The following is a 21969-nucleotide window of genomic DNA, read 5'->3' on the forward strand; positions in this document are numbered from 1 at the left end:
TGGATGACATTTTTAGGTAATTGGTTATTTTTAGCCTTATGCATTATTTTAGCTGTTTGAAGATGAACTATATCAGCAAGTTGAAGTATTTGTGATTTTAGAAATAAGGAGTTAGTATGTTCTCTGTAGGCGGCATTATGAATTATCCTTACTGGCCTTTTTTGCAGTACATTTAGCGAGTGAAGATTGCTTTTATAGTTATTAGCCCATATTTCCACACAAGAGTGTGGAGTGATTTCTGATTGAGAACAAATTTTGCTTTGTTCAATACTGAAATATTTCTGGCCACCTTATGTTGTGTATTTGTAATATGAGGTTTCCAGCTCATATTTTCATCTATTGTGATCCCCAGGAATTTATTTTCCTTCACCCTTTCAATGTCCACACGGTCTATTTGTATTTGCTGGTACGTGTCCTTTCTGCTGTTACCAAACAGCATGATTTTAGTTTTACTTAGGTTCAAGGACAATCTATTATCACCAAACCATCTTTTTAGTGGGACCATTTCTTCTCTGACCTTTCTAATGATTTTGTCTGTACTCCCTCCAGAACAAAAAGCAGTGGTATCATCCGCAAAAAATACCAGCTTTAAGTCTTTCGTAACGTTATCATTGATGTACAAGTTGAACAGTTTTGGCCCCAGTATTGACCCCTGGGGTATGATTACTATTATTTTTATTTTATTCTATATTTTTATATTTATATAATTACTAGTATTTTTTTGCATTAAAAAAATAATTTCTATTTTTATTTTGTGAATAACACACTTGTTTACCAGGATTTCAACCCGTTTTTATTTTATTGCTGATAACTCATCTTATGTTTTACTCGTACCACTACTATTTGTCGTGTTTTATTTTACACAGTCTGCTAGGTTTTTAATATTTATGAATTACTATGTGGATTATTGTCCAATCTACTCTTTATTTTTTTGTTTGTAATTTAAATTCCAAACTGAACATAATTAAAATTATTCAGTAATGACATTTTTATATTTAAAAGTTTGTTTATCCTGTCAATTTATTTTATTATACATACATATTATATAGTTTGAATGTTGTTTTATTATTTATTATTGTAGTATTAGATTAGTTTATTTTCTCAACTGAGTTTTCAATTTATTTTTATTTATGAACACAATAAAATTGGCTTGTTCATCTGGGTAAATTAAAAATATTTTCCATTTTATTTATTATAACTCTTCTTAAAATCATTTTTATTTTCTAATTTTAATTTTCTAAGTTTTCCCATTTTTATTTTTTTCTTTTATTATTTTATTATCATTATTTTATTTTCATTAGTTTCTTATTATTTTCTTTTTTGCATGCAACACATTTTCATTTATTTTGTAACAAAACACACACACACTCGGTCACTACCATGTTCAGTCATTAATATTTATTTAGCTAGCTAAACATAACTTAGGAAATAAAACGTAACTTTATACATATTTTAAATACAGTGGTATGATTCGGTAGAAAAATAAAAAGCAGGCAATGATTTGTCAGGGCATTGCATTGTGGCCTAAATCAGTTTGGCACATGGAAACACACTGGATGGACTATGACACTGGTTGCATTGACAGGGAGTGACCATGAGGTGGTGCCCACTAGGTGGTGCCCACTAGGTGGTGCCCACTAGGTGGTGCCTTGGAGCTGCAGGATGTAAGAAAGTGTTTTCCTGCCGCTTCCCTTGTCAGCCAGTGTCCAAACCTCCTTCCAATTCCTTGATTATTCGTCCTCTTGTCTCGTCAGTCCCCTTGCAAGCTTTCCATGCAAGTCAGTGCTCATGTGGATGGGGGTGGGAGACACCACTAAAAAAGGAAGGCTTAACTCTGGATGTCCTCTGCAGGAACAAAAAAATGTCTTTTTGTAATTTTACCAGCACATCCAAATCACATCCACAAACCACACTATGTTCCTTTATTCTGGGATTTCTGCTTTTGGGCTCATAAAAAAACAAAAACAAAAAAAGAAAAAAATAGACAGCAGCATGTGCTACGATTTATCCCCTTGGAGAACCTAAATGAAAAGGACAGAATCTGTTACAAATTAGCCTTTAGCAAGGGTGAGCGGGTACGTGTGTGTGCGCGCTCCGGAAGAGTGATGCTTACCTACCTGGTTGCGTGCTTTGTGCGACTTCTGCATGAGCACCCTCCACTGGTCGTACAGCTTCATGGACATGCTGCTGCAGCCGTAGGCGTGTTTGCGCACCCAACCGAAGAACTGCTTCAGCTCCCGCCGCAGCGTCGAGTTGGAGTCGCCGCTCGATTTGGAGTCGCAGGAGCCCGACATGAGACGCTCTGCACAATCACAACACACCAAAAAAACAACATTGTGGGGGACGGTGGCTTGAGTAAACAGACGGGGGAACATCACAAACCAACGAGCGTAAAAACATCCCCTCAACTTAAGACCGGCCTTGATCTTTTACAACATGGATGACAGTGATTTTATTTGGCCCACATTTTTCTTTGACTTGGCTTCAACACGGCTGTGATTTCACGTTTGTTTTCATTGTATCCCTCTGGAATCCACAGTTGGATTTACAACACATTTCCCTCTTTTTTCAATGTATTGAATTACTATGGGGGGCTCGGCCATCTCTGTGTGGAGTTTGCATGTTCTCCCCGTGCATGCGTGGGTTTTCTCCAGGTACTCCGGTTTCCTCCCACATTCCAAAAACATGCTAGGTTAATTGGCCACTCCAAATTGTCCATAGGTATGAATGTGAGTGTGAATGGTTGTTTGTCTATATGTGCCCTGTGATTGGCTGGCCACCAGTCCAGGGTGTACCCCGCCTCTCGCAACAAGACAGCTGGGATAGGATCCAGCACCCCCGCGACCCACGTGAGGAAAAGTGGTAGAAAATAAATGAATGAATTACGATGTAGTTTTTTCTTATCTAATCACGTTTTTGCTTAGTAGTAGTAGTAGAAGCAGCATAATCACAAAACACCAACACGTGTAATATTATATAAATATTTTATAAATATTATATCAATATTTTATTTTATTTTTTGTAATTTAAAAGAAAATATTTCAAAAGCGTTTGAGTTGGCTGTGATATGGGGTTGATTTGGCAGTGTTTGTATATAAATATATACATATATATATATTCATTCATTCATTTTCTACCGCTTACCCTCACAAGAGTTGCGTTTTTCATTTTCATTTCATCACCAATTTTGTGTGCATGCTCACCGCTGTGAGGCGTGGATGCGGCGGTGGGATGGCTCCACTCGCTCCAGATTCCAGCTTTGCGAGACCCGTAGATGCCCACCGGGTTACACCGGACCTGGAAGGGGATAAAAATCAGCATCATGTAAGACACCAAGCACCAATGTTAATAATAATAACTAATAGTGTGCTAACAGTATTACAATGTTAATCATAATATGACAACACGTACCTGCACAAAGTACACAGTTCCAGGTCTGAGTCCCGCCAGTCTGCAAGATGTCTGATTGCCGACATCATCCATCACCTGCAGGTCAGTGGAGAATAAACAGCATTAATAAGAAGAAGAACAAGAAAAGAAAACATAAAGGCTTCAATCAGGCGTCCACCACAAATATGTTTGTATGTCTGGTGGCTCCTGATCAGCGTGTTTATGGAAACATTCCTGCTATTTATCAGTGCGGAGAAGAGCGTGCAGATGGAGACAAATCAGTCACATGTGCCAGGCGATTAAAGCAAGAGTAAATAAACAGAAGATGAAGAAATAATGTAGTGTGCCATCCTTGGACGTGTAATGATGATCATGACAGGAAGGAGCCCGCATGGCCACATTGAAGACATTAAGAGCTGCATCTGTGCACACTCGCTTAGGTTAGGTTCATGTGAGGCCGTTTTCATCACCAGGGTATTCATTCACGCAATAAAATGCAATACTGGCAACACACCACTAGATGGTGCTACGGTGGAAGAAGTTACTTCTTACTTGTTTTGCATGCTTTTAGTAAATACATTTAGTGGCGCTTTTAGAGTGCTGTCTTAGTATCAGCTTATGTGACTTCCTTCCTGTTCCTGCCAGCTTTCCCTGTCCTTTATCTGTTGTTTTTGGGCAGCTGATAAATTAGTGATTTTGCTGAGCTTATTCCTTTAATGAGGCAATAATATATATATATATTTTTTCTTACTTATAGAATATTTTTTTTATAATAATCATTTTTGATTTTCTGATTATAATTGTCATTTTAATGTAAATGTATGTGTTTAGTATATTTTATATTATTATTTACGTATATTTAGTTCATTTTTACATGTAACTTTTGCATCCATATCAACACATAGTCATGCTTTATACCTTCCAGTCCTGGCTGTCCTCCAGTCTGTAGCGGATCTGGTACTTGGCCTGAAACAGGAAGTCTTTGAGCGCAGGCGGGGCCTCCCAGCGAACGCTCAGCTGGTCCTCCAACTGCCCAACGCGACTCACTGTCACACCTGATGGAGGGTCCGTGGTCACTGTAGGAGGATGACAACATAAAGAAAGAATATCAGGTAAATTTACTCAAAAACTGCATGTGGATTTCTCTTGGAGATGAATTAAAGTATCATATTAATTAAATTAAAGTATATATTCTATACTCTATCTACAGTGGTGTGTAAAAGTGTTTGCCCCCTTCTTTGAGCATCAAATTACGACACAACTGAACAGAAAGTGCAGTTTTAAAGTTTGAAACTTTTATTATTACGGGAGAAAAACATGTGTGCATTAAAACATACCCTAACTGAGATTAATTGCAGTCTGTCAGTCTGAAAAAGGTTATGAAGCCATTTCTGTTCTATTACCCCCAAGAGTGCAGCGAGGACTCATCCAAGAGGTCACAAAAGACCCCACAACAACAACAATCCAAAGAACTGCAGGCCTCCCTTTCCTCAGTTAAGGTCAGTGTTCATGACTCCACCATAAGAAAGACACTGGACGAAAAATGGCTTGCATGGCAGAGTTTCAAACCAAACCCACTGCTGAACAAAAAGAACATTAAGGCTTGTCTCAATTTTGCCAGAAAACATCTTGATGATGCCCAAGACCTTTGGTAAAATACTCTGTAACACCACATTTAAAAAAAAGAACAGTAAAATATGGTGGTGGCAGTGTGACGGTGTGGGGCTGTTTTGCTGCTTCTGTTGGTGACCTCAAGCTGAAAGCAACTTGGGTTGTGCAGCAGGACAATGATCCAAAACACACCAGCAAGTCCACCTCTGAATGGCTGAAGAAAAACCAAATGAAGACTTTGGAGTGGCCTAGTCCAAGTCCTGACCTGACTCCTATTGAGATGCTGTGGCATGACCTTAAAAAGGCTTCATGCTGGAAAAGCCTCCAATGTGGCCGAATGACAACAATTCTGCAAAGATGAGTGGGCCAAAATTCCTCCACAGCGCTATAAGAGACTCATTGCAAGTTACCACAAACGCTTGATTGCAGTTGTTGCTTCTCAGGGTGACCCAACCAGTTATTAGCTTTAGGCGGCAATCACTTTTTCACACCACTGTCTATAAAATGAGTAAATAGGCTTTGCTACACATCTTAAAATAAAGCTTTGAGCTCTACCAACTAGCCATCTGTGAGCTACAGAGGTAGGACATTGCTTCATTGCTGTTCCACAGGACTACAATGTTGTCATTTTAGCTCGCATAGCTATGCTAGCATTGCTAATGCAAAAATGGGGGGAAAAAAGCCAAAGACCAAAGCTGATAGAAGTAATAGGCGTTGTCACGTACGTATATTACAAAGCTGAGATTTGTTTTTTTCTTGAAATATATATAACATTTCTTATCAAATCTTTACCAAATATCAAAGTGGCCCTTGCATCCTTTCTATTTTGGACATGGACCTGTTGTATGTGATGTATGGTATCGATTACTTTGGACAAGAGGTACAGTCTAAATGAAAAAAAGTGGCTTAAGTGCTCATCCTACCGTGGAGAAGGGGTGAAAAATACTATAATACGGGGGAACTTCATGTAAAAAACTACAGTCAGGTGTGGCTTTTTCCCGCATCTGAATGCAATGAGTCTGATTTCTAAAAGCGGTAAACCGACTCCTTGAAAAATCTAGCCTTGCTAATGAAGGGTAACGAGTTAGGTTTGAAAGCATTAGCATCTATTTGGACGTTCCCTTTGCTCGGTGCCAAAGAAAATAAAGCCCTGCCGGTTGCTGTACCCAACACTCAAAACAAACGGTGTTCTGACAGACAATCAAACAGGTCAGCTGCTGTCCCGGCTACCATAAGCATGTCCGTTCAAATTCCATGTGGAAATTGGAGCTGCTGTTTAGCTGAGCGCACCTTGAGAGAAGTCATTATGAAAGAATGTGTGTTACGGTAATGAACACATTTATTTCTTCTCCTTACAAGAAGCTGCTGATCTTTCTGTCGTCGGCCAGATGGTCCAGATCAAGCGAGAGCCATCCTAGCTTCAGGGGGTTGCCTCGTTTATGTTAGCGGCTGGAGAAATCAAGTCCATTTCCGACTGGTGGGCTTGATGTCTTTATCCAAAGAAAAAACACCAAGCCTCGCGGGGGTTTGCGGTTTTCCGACGTCTCAGCCGTGGCTTTTTCAAATTTCACCATCAGCGACCTTTTTTGACAAGCCGACCGTTATTTTCACTTCCCTCGCCTTTTGTTTGGGGTTTGCTTTTGTCAGCCCCAACCGTTAAGAAAACACGACAACCTCCAGGGGGCCGATGGGAAAGAGTCCGTCCGCAAAGGGAAAGACTTGACATCAAGTATTTGTGTGGGATTGGCTGGGATTTAACAAGTGGAAAGTCAAACAAACTGGGGGAAGATTGAAAACAACGACTTACTATGAGAGGAGAAATATTAAACCATAAGCTCCAACGTATGTCTTCTGTTGACATTATCTCCTGAGGATTTGGTGGAAAGGAGTACAAAAAGGTCAAGAAACATAACACATCAACTCGTTCAATCCCGGACGTTTGTGTTGAAACTTGTGTTGATGCAAGTTTAAAGTTGGAATTTGGGCCATAGTTTGCCCACCCCTGCCACAGATGGACTCAATTCATATACATATACATATACATATACATATACATATACATATACATATACATATACATATACATATACATATACATATACATATACATATACATATACATATACATATACATATACATATACATATACATATACATATACATATCACTGTTTTCCAAAGTCAAAGCTGATGTGTGAATATCTTGTTTGGGCTAAAACACAAAAAGGTCTGCTTTCATGGATTTCGGCTTTTTCCTGGTTACGGAGTCGCCACAGCGCATCTTTTGAGTCGCATACTGTTGAAATGAAAACATATTCACATGTGACATGTGAATGGGAGGATATTTGCATATTTCAATAAAACTAAGAATGAATCGATGACCAAAATCATTTTTCATTAGTTGGGTCATCGATGGCGGCACGGCGGGCAAGTGGTTAGCACACAGACCTCACAGCTAGGAGACCAGGGTTCAATTCCACCCTCGGCCATCTCTGTGTGGAGTTTGCATGTTCTCCCCGTGCATGCGTGGGTTTTCTCCGGGTACTCCGGTTTCCTCCCACATTCCAAAAACATGCTAGGTTAATTGGCCACTCCAAATTGTCCATAGGTATGAATGTGAGTGTGAATGGTTGTTTGTCTATATGTGCCCTGTGATTGGCTGGCCACCAGTCCAGGGTGTACCCCGCCTCTCGCCCCAAGACAGCTGGGATAGGCTCCAGCACCCCCGCGACCCTCGTGAGGAAAAAGCGCTAGAAAATGAATGAATGAATGGGTCATCGATTAACCATCGATTAATTCATTAATTGTTGCAGCCCTACTCTGGTTAATTAAATAGTTGTATTAACTCATTCAATCCCAGACATTTTTCAAAAAGCCGTCCCTCTCGGTACCAGACATTTTTGATCATTTTGACTGATTTTTCAAGGTGGTGTTCTAGATGAGACTTTCGTCTTTCATGAGAAAAGAAAAGTTTGTTTCTACCTTTTTCTGTTCTTTAGTAATCAGCAGTAGAACATAGGTAAGCTTCAGCAAAATATCAGGCTTTTTGTGAATGCATCGATTTGTTTTCTATGCCGCTTATCCTCACTGGGGTCATGGGGGTATGCTGGAGCCTATCCCAGAGGCGGGGTACACCCTGGACTGGTGGCCAGCCAATCACAGGGCACATATAGACAAACAACCATTCACACTCACATTCATACCTATGGACAATTTGGAGTTGTAATTATTATTAGTCGCCATATATATTATATATTTAGTTACAACATAAACAACACAAAAAAGGGTTGTTTTTGCATGAAAATAACCTTTTTTTTACAAATATAAAACCATCAATTATTTACAATTTTCACATTAGCAACTGAAGTGTACGCGTTTCCCTTTAATGCCTAACCTCCTTCCTGCAACACGACCCCTAGCCTTTTCACTTCCTGGTTGTGCATAAAGCTCGCTTAAAAGGCAAAGATGCACTTCTGCCCCCTTGTGGCCGTGTTTTTGGCTTAACACTTAACACTGTGCTCTCTTTTACTGTGGAGTTGCATCATCGCCTCTTTGTGCCTTTAACGCAAAATAACGTAAATGCAAACCAGCGGTTGGGTTGAACAAATGTAAAGATATGTTTTTGATAGCGAGCAAAGAGAGCGTTCAGGAACACTCAACATTCCTCTTTTTAATCCTCTCTAAGAAGCTTGTCAGCGCTGACAGGACGCCAACATGTTGCCTTTTAAAGCCTTGTTTTGGAGACTCCTGGTTAGCTTATCTTGGTGGCGTTAGCCGTGAATAAACCAGCACGGGCCAAGCTCAGGGGGCAACCGCTTCGTTGCATCAAAGTCTTCTTTTCGTGTAGCTGGAATGTTCCAGACTGAACTACTAATCAGACCCCCGAGTCTCATTGGTGTCGGACTTGAAGCGGACCCACCAAGAGACCACCATATCGAGTTTCAGAGGCACATCAAGCGTCCATCAAACCGTAATCCCTTTCCGGTTGGCTAGTGCATGCGTACACACCTGTGTACACCCCCCGCCCCCCGGGGCAGGGCGGTGCGGGGCTTAGTGAGAGTATGGAAAGCAGCGTAGGCAGCATGTAGGCGACTCCGTAAGACTTTTGTTTTGTTTCCGTCGGGTTGCCCCGGACGCTCTTTTCATAGAGCGGGTTGTTAAAAACACATCAAAACCGGCGGCTGCGTCATACGCCGTGAGTCACGCACGTCCACGGGCGCTGCTGAAGGTGGGAACACCTTCAGATGGACGCATTCCACCGTGGCAAGGGGTGGGGGTGTGGGGTGTGGGGGGTGGGGAGTCCACGTTGTCCTCGTAGTCCTCCCAGGCCTGACCCGACTTGTGCTGGAGTCTTCCCCCAGAGATGACGCAACACACTGGGATTGAGCCAGCCTTTTTATCTCCGTTGCCAGCACGCTGACTTTTACTGTACACGATTGACTTTCTTTACTTTTGACTCTTATTTTTCACTAAGAGGAAGTTGAATTCAGTTCACCTCGGAGTATATGGATTCAAATTCAAGAAATTAATGAATTAATTCATCAATCAATTTCTCTTCCGATAATACAAATATTATGGCAATAAAGTCATAATTAAAGGAACCAAATTTACAAGAAGAAAGTTGAAATTGTTGGAAAATAAAATAAAAAAACAACAGAAATTGAAAAAAAACAATAGAATAAAGAATAAAATGGTAATATCATGAGGGAAAATATTGTCATTTTTCTCATTTTTTTTCCTTCAACGTCATTTTGTGTTCAATTGTGTTGTCATGGACAAATATTTAAATTTGATTTGATTATTTTGTCATGAATTCATTTAATTATATGTATGCATATCTTTATTAGTGCTTCAAAACAACTCAATCTTAACTTTTATGTACTAAATATCTGGATTACTTTGAAGTAGTAGTATTAGTAGTAGTAGCATTGATTTATGTATGCGTTTTTTGTCATTTCTAAAATAACTTCGTAATAAACAGTGGTTGTTATTATTATGAGTCCTTTTGTTGGTACATTTGACCTAATTTGAATCAAAGGACAGAACTGATGATAAACGATGATATGCTCCCCGATTCCCTCGGTAACAAATGTTCCCGGTGTTAGCCAGCAAGCTTAGAAGCTGACAATAGAACACGGGTGTCCAACGTGCAGCCTGGGGGCCATTTGTGGCCCGCTGCATATTTTAAAAATATCATTTTAACCAAAAATACAAACAAAAAATGGACAAATCTGTGGTCATTTTATAAGAATAAATACTAAATAATGTCATTTTAGCTGCATAAATATGAAATATTATGAAAACAAACAAAAACCTTTGGAAAATCAGCTTATAATGTGCTGACAAAAATGTCAAAATATTATGGAAATAAAATCATAATTATGAGAGAAACATTTACATAAAGAAATAGTTGGGGGGGGGAAAAAAACACAAAAGGAAAAATAACTGTAAATTTGTCAGAATAAAGTCAAAATATTCATAGAAAACGGTTGTATTGCAATGAGAGAAAAAAAGCTGCACATTCATGAGAATAAACTAATATTAAAAATATACACTAATGTCATTTTAAAAGAAGTTGTACTATTATGAGTAGAGGGAAACTTAGAATAAGTTAAGTCATAATATTATGAAAAGGAATTTTCTGAAGCTTATTTAAAAAGGAAGTTTACAACAACAGAAAAATGGGTATAAAAATAGCAAAGCGAGACGTCTTTTCACCTTGATGTTTTTTTTTTTTCTTTGAATAAATCTAACCTGGCATATCTACATGTGCTGCTTTATCAAAGTGGCAACTACATGCTTTCATTTGAATTTTGGACGCCCCAGACTTAGAAGTTGGAAGCCATTGTCCTCCATCGCAGCCCAAGGCGTACCCGACACCGGGATCAAAGCGGGGTCAGAGGTCGCCGGTCTTACTCACCCACGTCTAGAATGTCCAGCGTGATGACGTCCGAGGCGGCCTGGCCCAGCTGATTGGTGGCCTCCACCCAGATCTCATAGGGGGTGAAGAGGTGCAGGTCTCGAGTGATGCTGCATGAGTACGGCTGAGCGTGAGTGTAATCCTCGCACTCTTTCTCCTTGCCGTACCACCTGTACAGACGCACAACACACTCTGAACATGTCATTGACTTTTATGACATCCTTATTTATACAACACGTGAGCGCAGTAAGACGCTAGGCTGGCACACCTCAGGGCACCCTAGTCAACATTCATTTCCTTTTTAAATGTATTTTTTTTATTGCTTAAAGCTTGCAAATAAGGTTTACATGCCACCTGAAAGGCATTTTATGAAATGTCCCTCTAATTTACAACTTGATAAAGGGGATTTTCCACCTTTCTTTTATCATATTTTAAATAGTTTCATTTCATCAATTGTAATTTAATGGAGTAATTATTCCAATCATGCTTCACAAACAATAGTTCAAAACTAAAGCTGTCAATCGATTCAAATATTTGATCGCGATTGATCGCAGTTTGCCCGTAGTTAACTCAGAATTAATGACATTTAACAAAACAGTTCAGTCAGCAAGCATATTTTTATATTACTATTTTTCTTTATTATTAGCATATTTGCTCACAAACTAATTAACTGGCTCACAAACAAATACAAAAAATGTGAGCGAGTGAGACCTCTCACATTGACACTAACATTATTTTTTTATTACAGTGTCAGTTTATTTTATGTTTATTTATGATGCTTTTAAATTGTAAATGTTTGTGAGTAAAAAAAAAAACTAAGAACATTCATAAATGATTATTATTAAAGATTTGCCTCAATGCACATTTCCTTCATGAAACGTACAAATGAAAATACCTCAAACATAAATAACATAATAATATATTATATGTATAATAATACATGTGTGGGTTTTCTCCGGGTACTCCAGTTTCCTCCCACATTCCAAAAACATGCTAGGTTAATTGGCCACTCCAAATTGTCCTTAGGTATGAATGTGAGTGTGAATGGTTGTTTGTCTATATGTGCCCTGTGATTGGCTGGCCACCAGTCCTCTTGCCCAAAGACTGCTGGGATAGGCTCCAGCACCCCCTGCGACCCTTGTGAGGATAAGCGGTAGAAAATGAATGAATGAATGAATGTATAATAATAATAGTATTATTATATTCCTAATAATGTGAATGCAACAGAATTGAATTATATTAAATATTCAATAAAATAATTTCATAATATCAAAAAATGATTACATTATTAAAAATATCAACCGATATCACATTTTAATGCCAGACAAATATTGGACATCCCTTGTAAATACAGTATACATAATATAAAATATAAATAAGAATCATAATAACTACATAAATAAAGATCTGCTAAAACCGCCTGTGTATCTACGTAGAGGTTGTTTTTTTATATATAGAAATCACAAAACTTACAAAAGTTATAGGAATTTTAAAAAACCATAGTCATCAAACATGTTTGTTTCCATTCATCAATACAATACAGTTATACAAATGACGAATAGCAGGTACATTTTGTCCTCTAAATAAACATCCATATCTATTTTTGATTTCCCTCCCATTGCTGTCATTATTATTATTATTATAGCTTCCAAACTACTTGAGCATGAATGAACAGCGCCTCTGCTGGCGCATGAAGATAACATGAAGTAACGCGCTTCATGTTGCCTCGGTTTATTCCAAACAATGGACTCCTTATATCGTCCATTGTTTATTTGAATCAGGTAACCAGCATGTACACAGTTGATTATGTAAAGCAGGGGTGCTCATTAAGTCGATCGCGATCCACCGGTCGATCGCGGAGGTGGTACTGGTCGATCGCTGGTCGATCGCGGCGTGACATTAAAAAAATATCATCCCAGCATCAATGCCGTCACTTGATTGATATACAGGGCAGCCATTCAGATGACAACTGAATGTTGCCCTTCGGGCGACCAATCAAATCAAACAACGTCTCTAAGTGCAGCAGAACTTACGATGTCAGCCTATCATCCATCCCCGTTACTTGATTGACATACAGGACAACCAGTCAGATGACAACTGAATTTTGACCTTTAGGTCACCGCTCATGCGTAAACAACGATGCAAAGTGCTAAGCTAGTCGGCGAATTGCGTCAGATTTTAAGCCCTCGCTAAAGTTTATGGTCACTAAAATGAGTGAAGGAGCTGGACCAAGTAAAAAGGCAAAAAACATATCACTTTCAAACGGATATGGAATATTATACGGATATTATGATACGGATATTATCCATGACTGATAAACATTTGGAAGTGTGCTTGAGGCTGGCTATCAGCAGCTACTGTCCGGACTATGCATCCCTGGCTGGTTCAATTCAGTGCAAGTCATCAAAGTAAACTCAGGTAATTACAAAAAATGTTAATAGTTAATTATGTGTGTTTTGCAATATTGGCTCATTTGGTTATGTAAGGTACATCAACATACATTGTACGTACAAATAATCCTCAATACATTTGAAAATAAATAGATGTTTTGCATTTTTGTAGTGGGTAGATCATTTTGACTCGGTCATTTTAAAAGTAGCTCGCATGCTGAAAAAGTGTGAGCACCCCTGATGTAAAGTATACGGGTTTCTTACCTGAGTTTGTACTTGAGCAAGTACTGTGTGCTAATGCTGGTCTCTCCCTTTCCTCCAGGAGCCCAGCTGCACGTCAGGTCTTTGGTGTTCCGAGACCAGCAGGTCAAATTGACTGGCTTCTCTGGCGGCACTACAGGACACACGGATGGACAGAAGATATGAGGAAAAGAGTGGGAAAAGATAAGTAGAGAGGATTCCAAGTGACCCGTGTTATTCCTTTGATTCGTACGCCAGTGATGTGCCAAAGAAAACGCTGGGCTTTTTTTTCCTTTATTTGGTAAGCAGGCTTTAGTGTGCAATCAGAGCTCACATCCCTGCCAACATCTCCGGGAACATAAGGTTCTGAACACTGGAGGCACACACACATCAGGATCCACGCTGCCTCTGCTCCTGGGTTTGTACATTCTGGTCTTTCTATCTCGGTGCGGCACCACTCCTAACATCCCAACTTTACCACCGCGTCTTTGCAGGGACATTTTGCCGACTGATGTACGCTGTGCATGGCTTCTAACTGCATGGAAGGTAGCGTGCTAATGATGATTACATCCTAGGGACCCCATTGTGGTGCAGGTATGTTTGTGTTTTGAAAACACCCAAGCAGACTTTACAGTGGGTAAAAATATATGAATTATTACATGCCAAGAAAATCTAATTGCTATGTGTAATTGCTTTTTATATTCATGTCCTTATTTATTTATCATTTATTCAGCATTATATTTTAAAGTAGACTTTACAATCATTCAAAAATACACTACACAAACTACACATAAGGCAAATAAAAAAATATATATTAATAAATGTAAAGATGTATTTTGGCTTTCCCCCCCATATTATTGATGTATTATTTATTAATAATTTATTTATCATTACATTTTACAGAAATATTAATTATTACAGAGCAAGATTTTTTTTTCATATTTGTATGTATTTATTATTTTAAATCTATTTTTAAATATATTTTAAATAATTTTAAAACACCCAACAGACTTGACAATGGTTAAAAAAAATTGTGTTACACACCAACAAAATTCAAAATCTACATTTAGTTATCCTATTATGAAAAATTCTAATGTCAAGTTTTCACATATTTCTAAAAGCAAATGTTGGCAGGTATGAAAAACAATGTGTGTCTTAAGCGGTGGCACATTATAGTAAAAAAAGAACCCACGCAGGGTCGCTGTATGGGACCTTTAGCGTCCTGCACCCACACCTTCTACTAAGCCTTCCTCCTGATACCAAGAAATGATTTGAAGCAGAAAAAGTGTCTTCAAGCACCCTCAAATGGAAACGAGAGGACAAATCTGGTGTACAATGGCGGTCAAAGAGCCAACTGAGGAGGCACATTTTTGAGTGGAGGAGGAATTTAAGGCTTGGTTTCTCGTATTCAGGCTGCAATTGACAAGAGCGCTGTAAAAAGTGTTTATGGGCCGGCTCGCATGTACGTATGATGACTGCAGGGCCTTATAAGCAGAAATGTGTGTGAAGTGTCAGACTGATGCCCTGTGAGTGATAGTGCGAGTAATGGACCACACAGGCGCTCAAAGCGTCACATGAGCGACACACACACACACACACACACACACGGAGGCCCTCGCTTCGGAGGCAGGAGCACTAAAAGTTAAATTACGGCCACGAGTGTGCAGGGACACTGCCCACTGCTTCCTCCTTTTTTATTCCCACTTCCTTTCCACTCCTCGCCTCAACTTTATTAGCCTCTAATTCCAAAATGGGACCACACGTGTTGGAGGATTTCAAGACAAACTCACTTCCAACGTAGATGCAGGAGCCAGCCAGGATGTGACCCTTGTGGTTGTGGCACACTAGGTTGTCGCCGGACGTCTGCCTGGAGGCGTTGAGGCCGCTCAGCGTCACGCTCAGGTTGGTGGCGCTCAACACTCGGTACGTGGAGGCGGGCAGCTGCTGGCCGTTCAACGTCCAGTACAGCGAGCTGGCGTGGATGCCGAGGTCGGGGTGCACCCAGCAGGAGGCCGTCAGGTTAGAGCCCATGCGGAGGACGGGGTCCTGGGGGTAGATGACGGCTACCTCGGGGGGAAGGGAGGGGGGTGTGATGAGAAATACAGTAGCTCAGGGCTTCACAACCCACTTTTATTTCACTCATTTTTAATTTTACATCCCAAAGTCATTTTTATTTACATTTATTTGCATTATTTTTGACTTTTATTTAACTCATTTATTTTTATAATTTTTTTACACTTTTGTTTAAGTCATTTTTATTTAAATACATTTTTATTATTTTTCACACTTTCATTTAACTTATTTTATATACTTTTTTACACTTTAAGTCATTTTTATTTATTTTTATTTAAGTTATTTTTATTTTATACATTATCCCTCTAGACATGAAATAACACCCCTATAGTCACCTTACATTTGTATCACCCAATATAATAGATATATTCTGAGAAAATCAGGCATATTAGACATGAATAACAATAATAATAGTTTTTTCTGGAGATTGACTCCCTGCAGTATGGTTTCATCGCAATGTATTGTAACGGTGGCTTTAAATGGCTTTATTATTATTATTATTATTATTATTATTATTATTATTATTATTATTATTATTATTATTATTATTGTACCTTGTGGTCTAATCTGTTGTTTCACAGAACAATTACTGACACCTAGCGGTCAGTGTAGAATACTACATTCACAATTACAATGCTTTTTCTGCCCTGTATTTGTATTTTAGTTCATTTAGTTTCATTCAGCCATTTTTTTAGTTCATTTAGCCATTTTATGCTTGAATATGCTTATTTTACAATTTGCAATACAATTTATAGTATTCAGCAATCCACCATTCATTCATTTTGGAAAAAAACAGCGATAAAGGGGTGATGTTTGGACCGCAATGTAGTGAGGGACGACTGGGGGCCTGAAGGACAAAGTTTTGTGAGCTTGCTCTTTTTATTCTGACAAAAACAAAGAATGATATTTTTAAGAGGTCTCAATAGCAAATAATTGAATTCTATTTATCAATATTTAATGAAAAACATCTCCAAATTTTGTGAGTTTTCATTTTTAATTACAGTGATTTATTAACTCATTTGCTACCAAAGACATCTTTTACATTTTTTTGTGCAAGAGGCACAAAGAGGTGATGGTGCAACTCCCCAATAGAAGATATCATGTGTGGTGCAGCCCTGCATCTTCCCCATTGAAATCCAAAACAACCATTTTTTGTGTTGTTTATGTTGTTTCTACATTTTGGCAGAATGCATATGGGTAACTTCTGTTTATTTGGAGAAATATGACATTTTCCCAAAGGCCAACAGGACACATAAAAGTTGAAAATGTGCTGAGAATCTGAGCGACACTAAAAACTAATAGCGTCTGGGTTTATGATCGCCGGCGATAAAAAGTTCCACCTGAAACTGTTAGCCGCAACGCCTATAAAGGTTACAGTCATTCATCACAACAGCAGTAATGACCAATTAGCGTCTTGTAATAAACAACAGGAAGCGACTGACTGTGTCTATTGTCTTCTCCTCCTTCATAGCGGCCTTTAAAGCAGGAGTGACTAACAGGAGAGTGCTTCTCTCCACCATAAAAAAATCCACCTACTTAAGCGAGGAAACACATAAGTTTGATTTATTAAAGTTATACTGCGCGCGCCGCTGAACATTCTCTGAGACCCGAGCTAATGATGTCACTGTTTTGATGTGGTTCGTAAAAAAAAAAAAAAAAAAAAAAAAAAAACCTCTCTGTCTGTCTGTCTTTTCCCCGCATGTGTTAAAGGAATTATGGCCTGCACACTTGTTGAAAGTCAGCCTCCCGGGAGCTGCTGCAGGGATTGGAGGCATATATACTTCAGCAGGGGCAGCTCGTCAATAAGGAGGCCCGTCAAGTGGGCGCGTAAGTGGCATTAGGATTTTCACTGGGTCCTAATCCAGTCCAGCACTTACGTAAGACCCCTTGGAGGCCGGGAAAAAGTACATTGTTGCACTTTTAGGGACACCCTCAGCGGTACTTTGTACTTTACTACCCTTGACGCTTGCCTGTTTTAGACCTTTTTGCCTTGGGAGAAGGTACAGTTACACGCTGGGAAAGAGTTCCTCTTCTCAATTCAACTGAAATTTCAACCAAAAATTTCAAACATGGCTCCCACACTCTTGCAGTTTTTCAAAAAGTAGCTCATAAATTATTATGAGTCAAAACCCAGACGTACATAAGAAAATTGTACATATTTTCAATCCTAAAAATGGCTAAATGAACGGATATACATATGTACTGTTGTGTAATATCTGCGATGTTGTGTGACGTCAGCTAGCTCCTGTATAGGTGCTGAGTGTTAGCATGATTAGCAGTGTGGATAGTGCCAGAAACTGGCGTGAGTTGTGGCTGACAGCAGCTCCTGTGTGAACGTTCAATGTGCCGTTGCAGTAGTACTTTACTGTACTACACTCACCGCTAGGCGTCAGGAACGTTACGTCCATGACACAGTAGCCAACCAAGTATCCTGTCTTATTTATTTATTTTCAATTGTCAACTTTATTGGCTAATACAAGTTTACACTTGTATTAGTATACTGTATTAATATATACAGTAGAAGGTCAATCCCACGTCAACTCTGTCAACCTCTGCTATGTGAATCACTACACCACCAATGGCCTAATATTATGTTAGTGCATGATATGTTATTGTAAGTTTGGGCATATGGACTTCCATAAAACATCCATCAAAGACACACCCCTTCAAAACAAATGCCCCAAAGGACCAAAACAAAAAACTACAAGCATATCCCCATGCTGTGTACCGTACATAAAGAAATCCACTGGAGCCCTCACGGCACGGGACATTAATTCATGTCCTCAGTTGGACGAAGTACAGGACTTCAAGGTAGCTCCGGAACCAACATGGTACAAGTGTGACCTCTAGCTTTATGAATATCGGGTCTGAAAGGAGAACCTTTGTGGGGTGCCACCCCCCAATGATTGGCCTGCATGCCCCCAGGTGGGCGTATCCAAAACAATTTGCTGTCAAAACCAGAGAGTCCCTCAGCACAAAGGACCCCCAAAAGGTACAGGTATGCCCCCACACTAACTACACTCATCTTTAAGGGTAGCACCCTGGTGACTATTTAGACCCGTAAAAGTCATTTTTCTCGATGAGTTTTGACTAAAATGAATAATGTTTCTCAAAGGACAAATGATTGGACTTCCGAGTAGCCGAAGAGCCAAGAAGGTGCAGGTATGTCCGCGTATGGAAAAACAGGGAGTCCATTACTGTCTCTCAACCTCTGCAGTATCAGACTAATTAATGTTTTTCCAAGTAGGTGACCCCAAGACCCCTAAGCAGTACAGCTATTTCCCCACGCTGGCTACTACCCCACTGACAAGATATTGGCGCCCCCAAGGTCAAACGGTGTCTCCAGTTGGACTCATGATTGGACTCCAAGGTATAGCTCCAGAGCCAAAACGGTACAAGCATGTCCCCAACGGGAGAACCTTTGGGGGTACCAGCTTCTAAAGGTACTATGATGTCATTTCTTACTCGGGTACTCGTATCTTAAGAGCATGATTAGCAGAGTTCGGAGACATTTGAAGAGCAAAAAGCCACTCATCTCCGTCCATGTGCAACTTACGTGTGGGCAAGGACGACACGGCAGCAGAGTGCAGCACCAGGAGAAGCCAGCCCATATCTATGACCACTTTCATGTCTTTATCCTTCTTCTCGCTCCCTTTCTTGTGGCCTTGCTTCGCCTCCACGCGATCCCGCTGCTGTCCTTTGGCGCCAAAAGAACGCACAAGTGCGCACAAGATCAAAGCGTCTTCAAAGTTAGCAGACGTCCTGCTCCCTCGTCTGTCCTCTTCGTCTTGTTGCTTCTTCCTGCAGCTTAAATCATACACAAGTTCATACTTTTAAGCCCCGCCTCCTGCTCTCCCTCCTCCTCCTCCTCCTCCTCCTCCTCCTCTCCTCTCCTCTCCTCTCCTCTCACTAATTTCCCCTCTTTACTCCGTCCTTCCCGTCCTTTCTTTGTTACCTCTTCCTCCAAACACCCCACCTCCTTTTATTGATGATTATGGAGAGAGTCAGACTTCCAATGAAAATGCCCCGTCACTTTCCAGGATGTGGCATTACACCCGCAAGTCATAACATTAGGCACACCTGCACAATCTCATCTAAAAGCAACATGATATTGGCTAATAATGGAACAGGAAGACTGCCATCCACATTCACTAGCCGCAATTCTGTTAGCACCAATTCCGATCAGTAGATCATTATACAACAATAACCCTCTTATCCACAGCATGATTCGCATTTGGAAACAAATTAAAGCCAGTTATAACCTAAATTCTATATCCCCTGCTCTACCCATAGATAGAAATCCTACTTTTGCCCCGTCTGGTCTGGGGGGAAGCTTTGCCAAATGGAGTCAGAAAGGTATAAAATGTGTTGGACATCTATATATACAGGGTATCTTTGCCTCATTCTCTCAACTACAGCATAAATTTGGATTGGAAAATAATTCTTTCTTTCAATATCTGCAAATTAGAGATTATATACGTAAACATATGGAGGACTTTCGAAATGAGTCAAAAACATTAATAAATGAGTGCCTGAAATTGACAATAGACGAACCAAAACTGATAACACGCATCTACAAAGCCCTCCTGTCAATGACCCCCTCTCCAGCTCATATACATAAGCATAAATGGGAGAAAGAACTTGGCGAAACGATTACGGAGGATCTCTGGGATAGTGCACTTGAAAAGATTAATACATGTTCGCACAGTGCCAGACATTGCCTTATTCAATTTAAAATTATATACATGCTCCATTTCTCAAAGGAAAAACTACATAATATATACCCAGATGTCTCACCTATCTGTGACAAGTGCAGATCTTCGAAGGCAACTCATCTTCATAGTTATGCACTTTGCCCCAAAATATACTCTTTTTGGTCTGGTGTTTTTGATATAATGTCCAAGGTTTTGGGGATTGTGCTAAAGCCAGAGCCTTTGCTCATTATCCTTGGGGTTTCTGAATCCTTTCAAATGTTAAATAAGGCACAACAATGTTTCATTTCATATGGTCTCATTATAGCGAAAAAACTGATTCTAATGCTATGGAAAAGTGTAAGTGTACCATCAACTAAGATGTGGCTAGAGGAGTTGACAAACACACTCCATCTGGAAAGAATAAGATATATCTTGAAAGACAGACTTCAACATTTTGAAACATCGTGGCAACCTTTTGTTCAATATCTTGTACATACGAATCAAGCTTAATGATGGATGTAACATGTACTACAAGATTCAAGTGAGGTTTTAAATGGGTCCTCAACGGGGAGGGGGGGAGGGGTGGGCTGGCAACCTGCTTTGTTGTAATGATGTTATGTTTGTATATTATGCTTTGTGTTCTGAGTTTGTATTTTGTATATTTGTGTTATAAAAAAAAAACCCCAATAAACATACATGGGAAAAAAAAAAAAAAAAAAGCAACATGACATCATGGCCACATGACGGGGGGGGGGGGTCAATTGTAAAGGTCAGAAATGTCATTGGATTATTGGAATCATGTTATTATTGTTGCTATCTCATATCCAAATTGACATAACTCTTAGCTAAATGTTCTATTGTCCTTTATATAGAAAAGAAAAAGGGAGGGGGGGGGGGTGTTGAGCAATTCCAAGAAATGTGATGTAATACAGTACATGAATGAAATTCAATTAAATGAAACTGTCCAATGAAAAACATGGATAGTATTTTTCATTTCTATACAAAAGCCAAAGAGGAAAAAACACACAAATGCTGACTAATTCCAAGAAAGTTGAATACAAATGTAAACAATGGAAAGTTATATTTTGATTGATGTTAGAAATGCACTGTAATGTTTCACATACTTGCCCAAATAAAAAATAAATAAAAAGTTGATATAATACACAAAACTATAAGTGAAGGCAGCATGGCAGCCACACTGTCAGGAGATTGGGAAGACCTAGGTTGGATTCTCCACTTGGGCATCTCTGTGTGGAGTTTGCATGGTTTCCCCATGTGTCTGTGGGTTTTCTCCTGGTATTCCGGGTTCCTCCCACATTCCATTATTCATCTATATGCACCCCAAATCAGTAGTGAGGATACGGATTGGAAAGCAGTCTGTAATTGTGGCTAGCCAATCAAAAACTTATATCTCCAAATTGTTCTTCTCATTTTTATACAAAAGCCAAATGGAAAAAAAACAATAAAAATGTTGAACAAGTCCAGGATATTTCATAAAATACATGAATGAAAATGAAATACAACTAAATACCAGCTGGTGACCAATCCAGCTAGGATAGGCTCCAGCGACCGTAGTGAGGATAAGTGGCATAGAAAATGAATGGATGGATTGTAAATGAAATGAAACCAGGTTGTAATTGTGACTCTCCCA

At 39.5% G+C, this 21969-nt stretch overlaps 2 protein-coding genes across 6 annotated transcripts; one reads left to right on the forward strand and one right to left on the reverse strand.

Moving 5' to 3' along the window:
* Positions 1-1383: 1383 nt before the first annotated feature.
* Positions 1384-19458, reverse strand: crlf1a (cytokine receptor-like factor 1a). 3 transcript variants are annotated; one of them, XM_058091068.1, is made up of 9 exons: positions 19181-19458; positions 15342-15614; positions 13576-13705; positions 10922-11091; positions 4309-4466; positions 3412-3486; positions 3204-3297; positions 2118-2302; positions 1384-1845 (listed from the first exon to the last, which is right to left on the reverse strand). In XM_058091068.1, exons 1-9 carry the CDS (start codon positions 19251-19253, stop codon positions 1780-1782), a joined length of 1224 nt encoding a protein of 407 aa, XP_057947051.1. In that variant the 5' UTR covers positions 19254-19458; the 3' UTR covers positions 1384-1779. The 3 variants fall into 3 exon arrangements, with proteins under 3 accessions (XP_057947051.1, XP_057947052.1, XP_057947053.1); XM_058091069.1 differs by having other exon boundaries at positions 1384-2021; XM_058091070.1 differs by having other exon boundaries at positions 1384-2021; positions 2114-2302.
* On the forward strand, positions 13640-20889 carry LOC131140546 (uncharacterized). 3 transcript variants are annotated; one of them, XM_058091072.1, is made up of 4 exons: positions 13640-13969; positions 14046-14145; positions 18740-18786; positions 18872-20889. In XM_058091072.1, exon 4 carries the CDS (start codon positions 19746-19748, stop codon positions 20826-20828), a length of 1083 nt encoding a protein of 360 aa, XP_057947055.1. In that variant the 5' UTR covers positions 13640-13969; positions 14046-14145; positions 18740-18786; positions 18872-19745; the 3' UTR covers positions 20829-20889. The 3 variants fall into 3 exon arrangements, with proteins under 3 accessions (XP_057947055.1, XP_057947056.1, XP_057947057.1); XM_058091074.1 differs by lacking the exons at positions 13640-13969; positions 14046-14145 and adding an exon at positions 17400-17451; XM_058091073.1 differs by lacking the exons at positions 13640-13969; positions 14046-14145 and having other exon boundaries at positions 17334-18786.
* The last annotated feature ends 1080 nt before the right edge of the window (positions 20890-21969 follow it).

The sequence above is a fragment of the Doryrhamphus excisus genome, chromosome 13 (genome assembly GCF_030265055.1).
Source record: "Doryrhamphus excisus isolate RoL2022-K1 chromosome 13, RoL_Dexc_1.0, whole genome shotgun sequence".
Lineage (NCBI taxonomy): Eukaryota > Metazoa > Chordata > Actinopteri > Syngnathiformes > Syngnathidae > Doryrhamphus > Doryrhamphus excisus.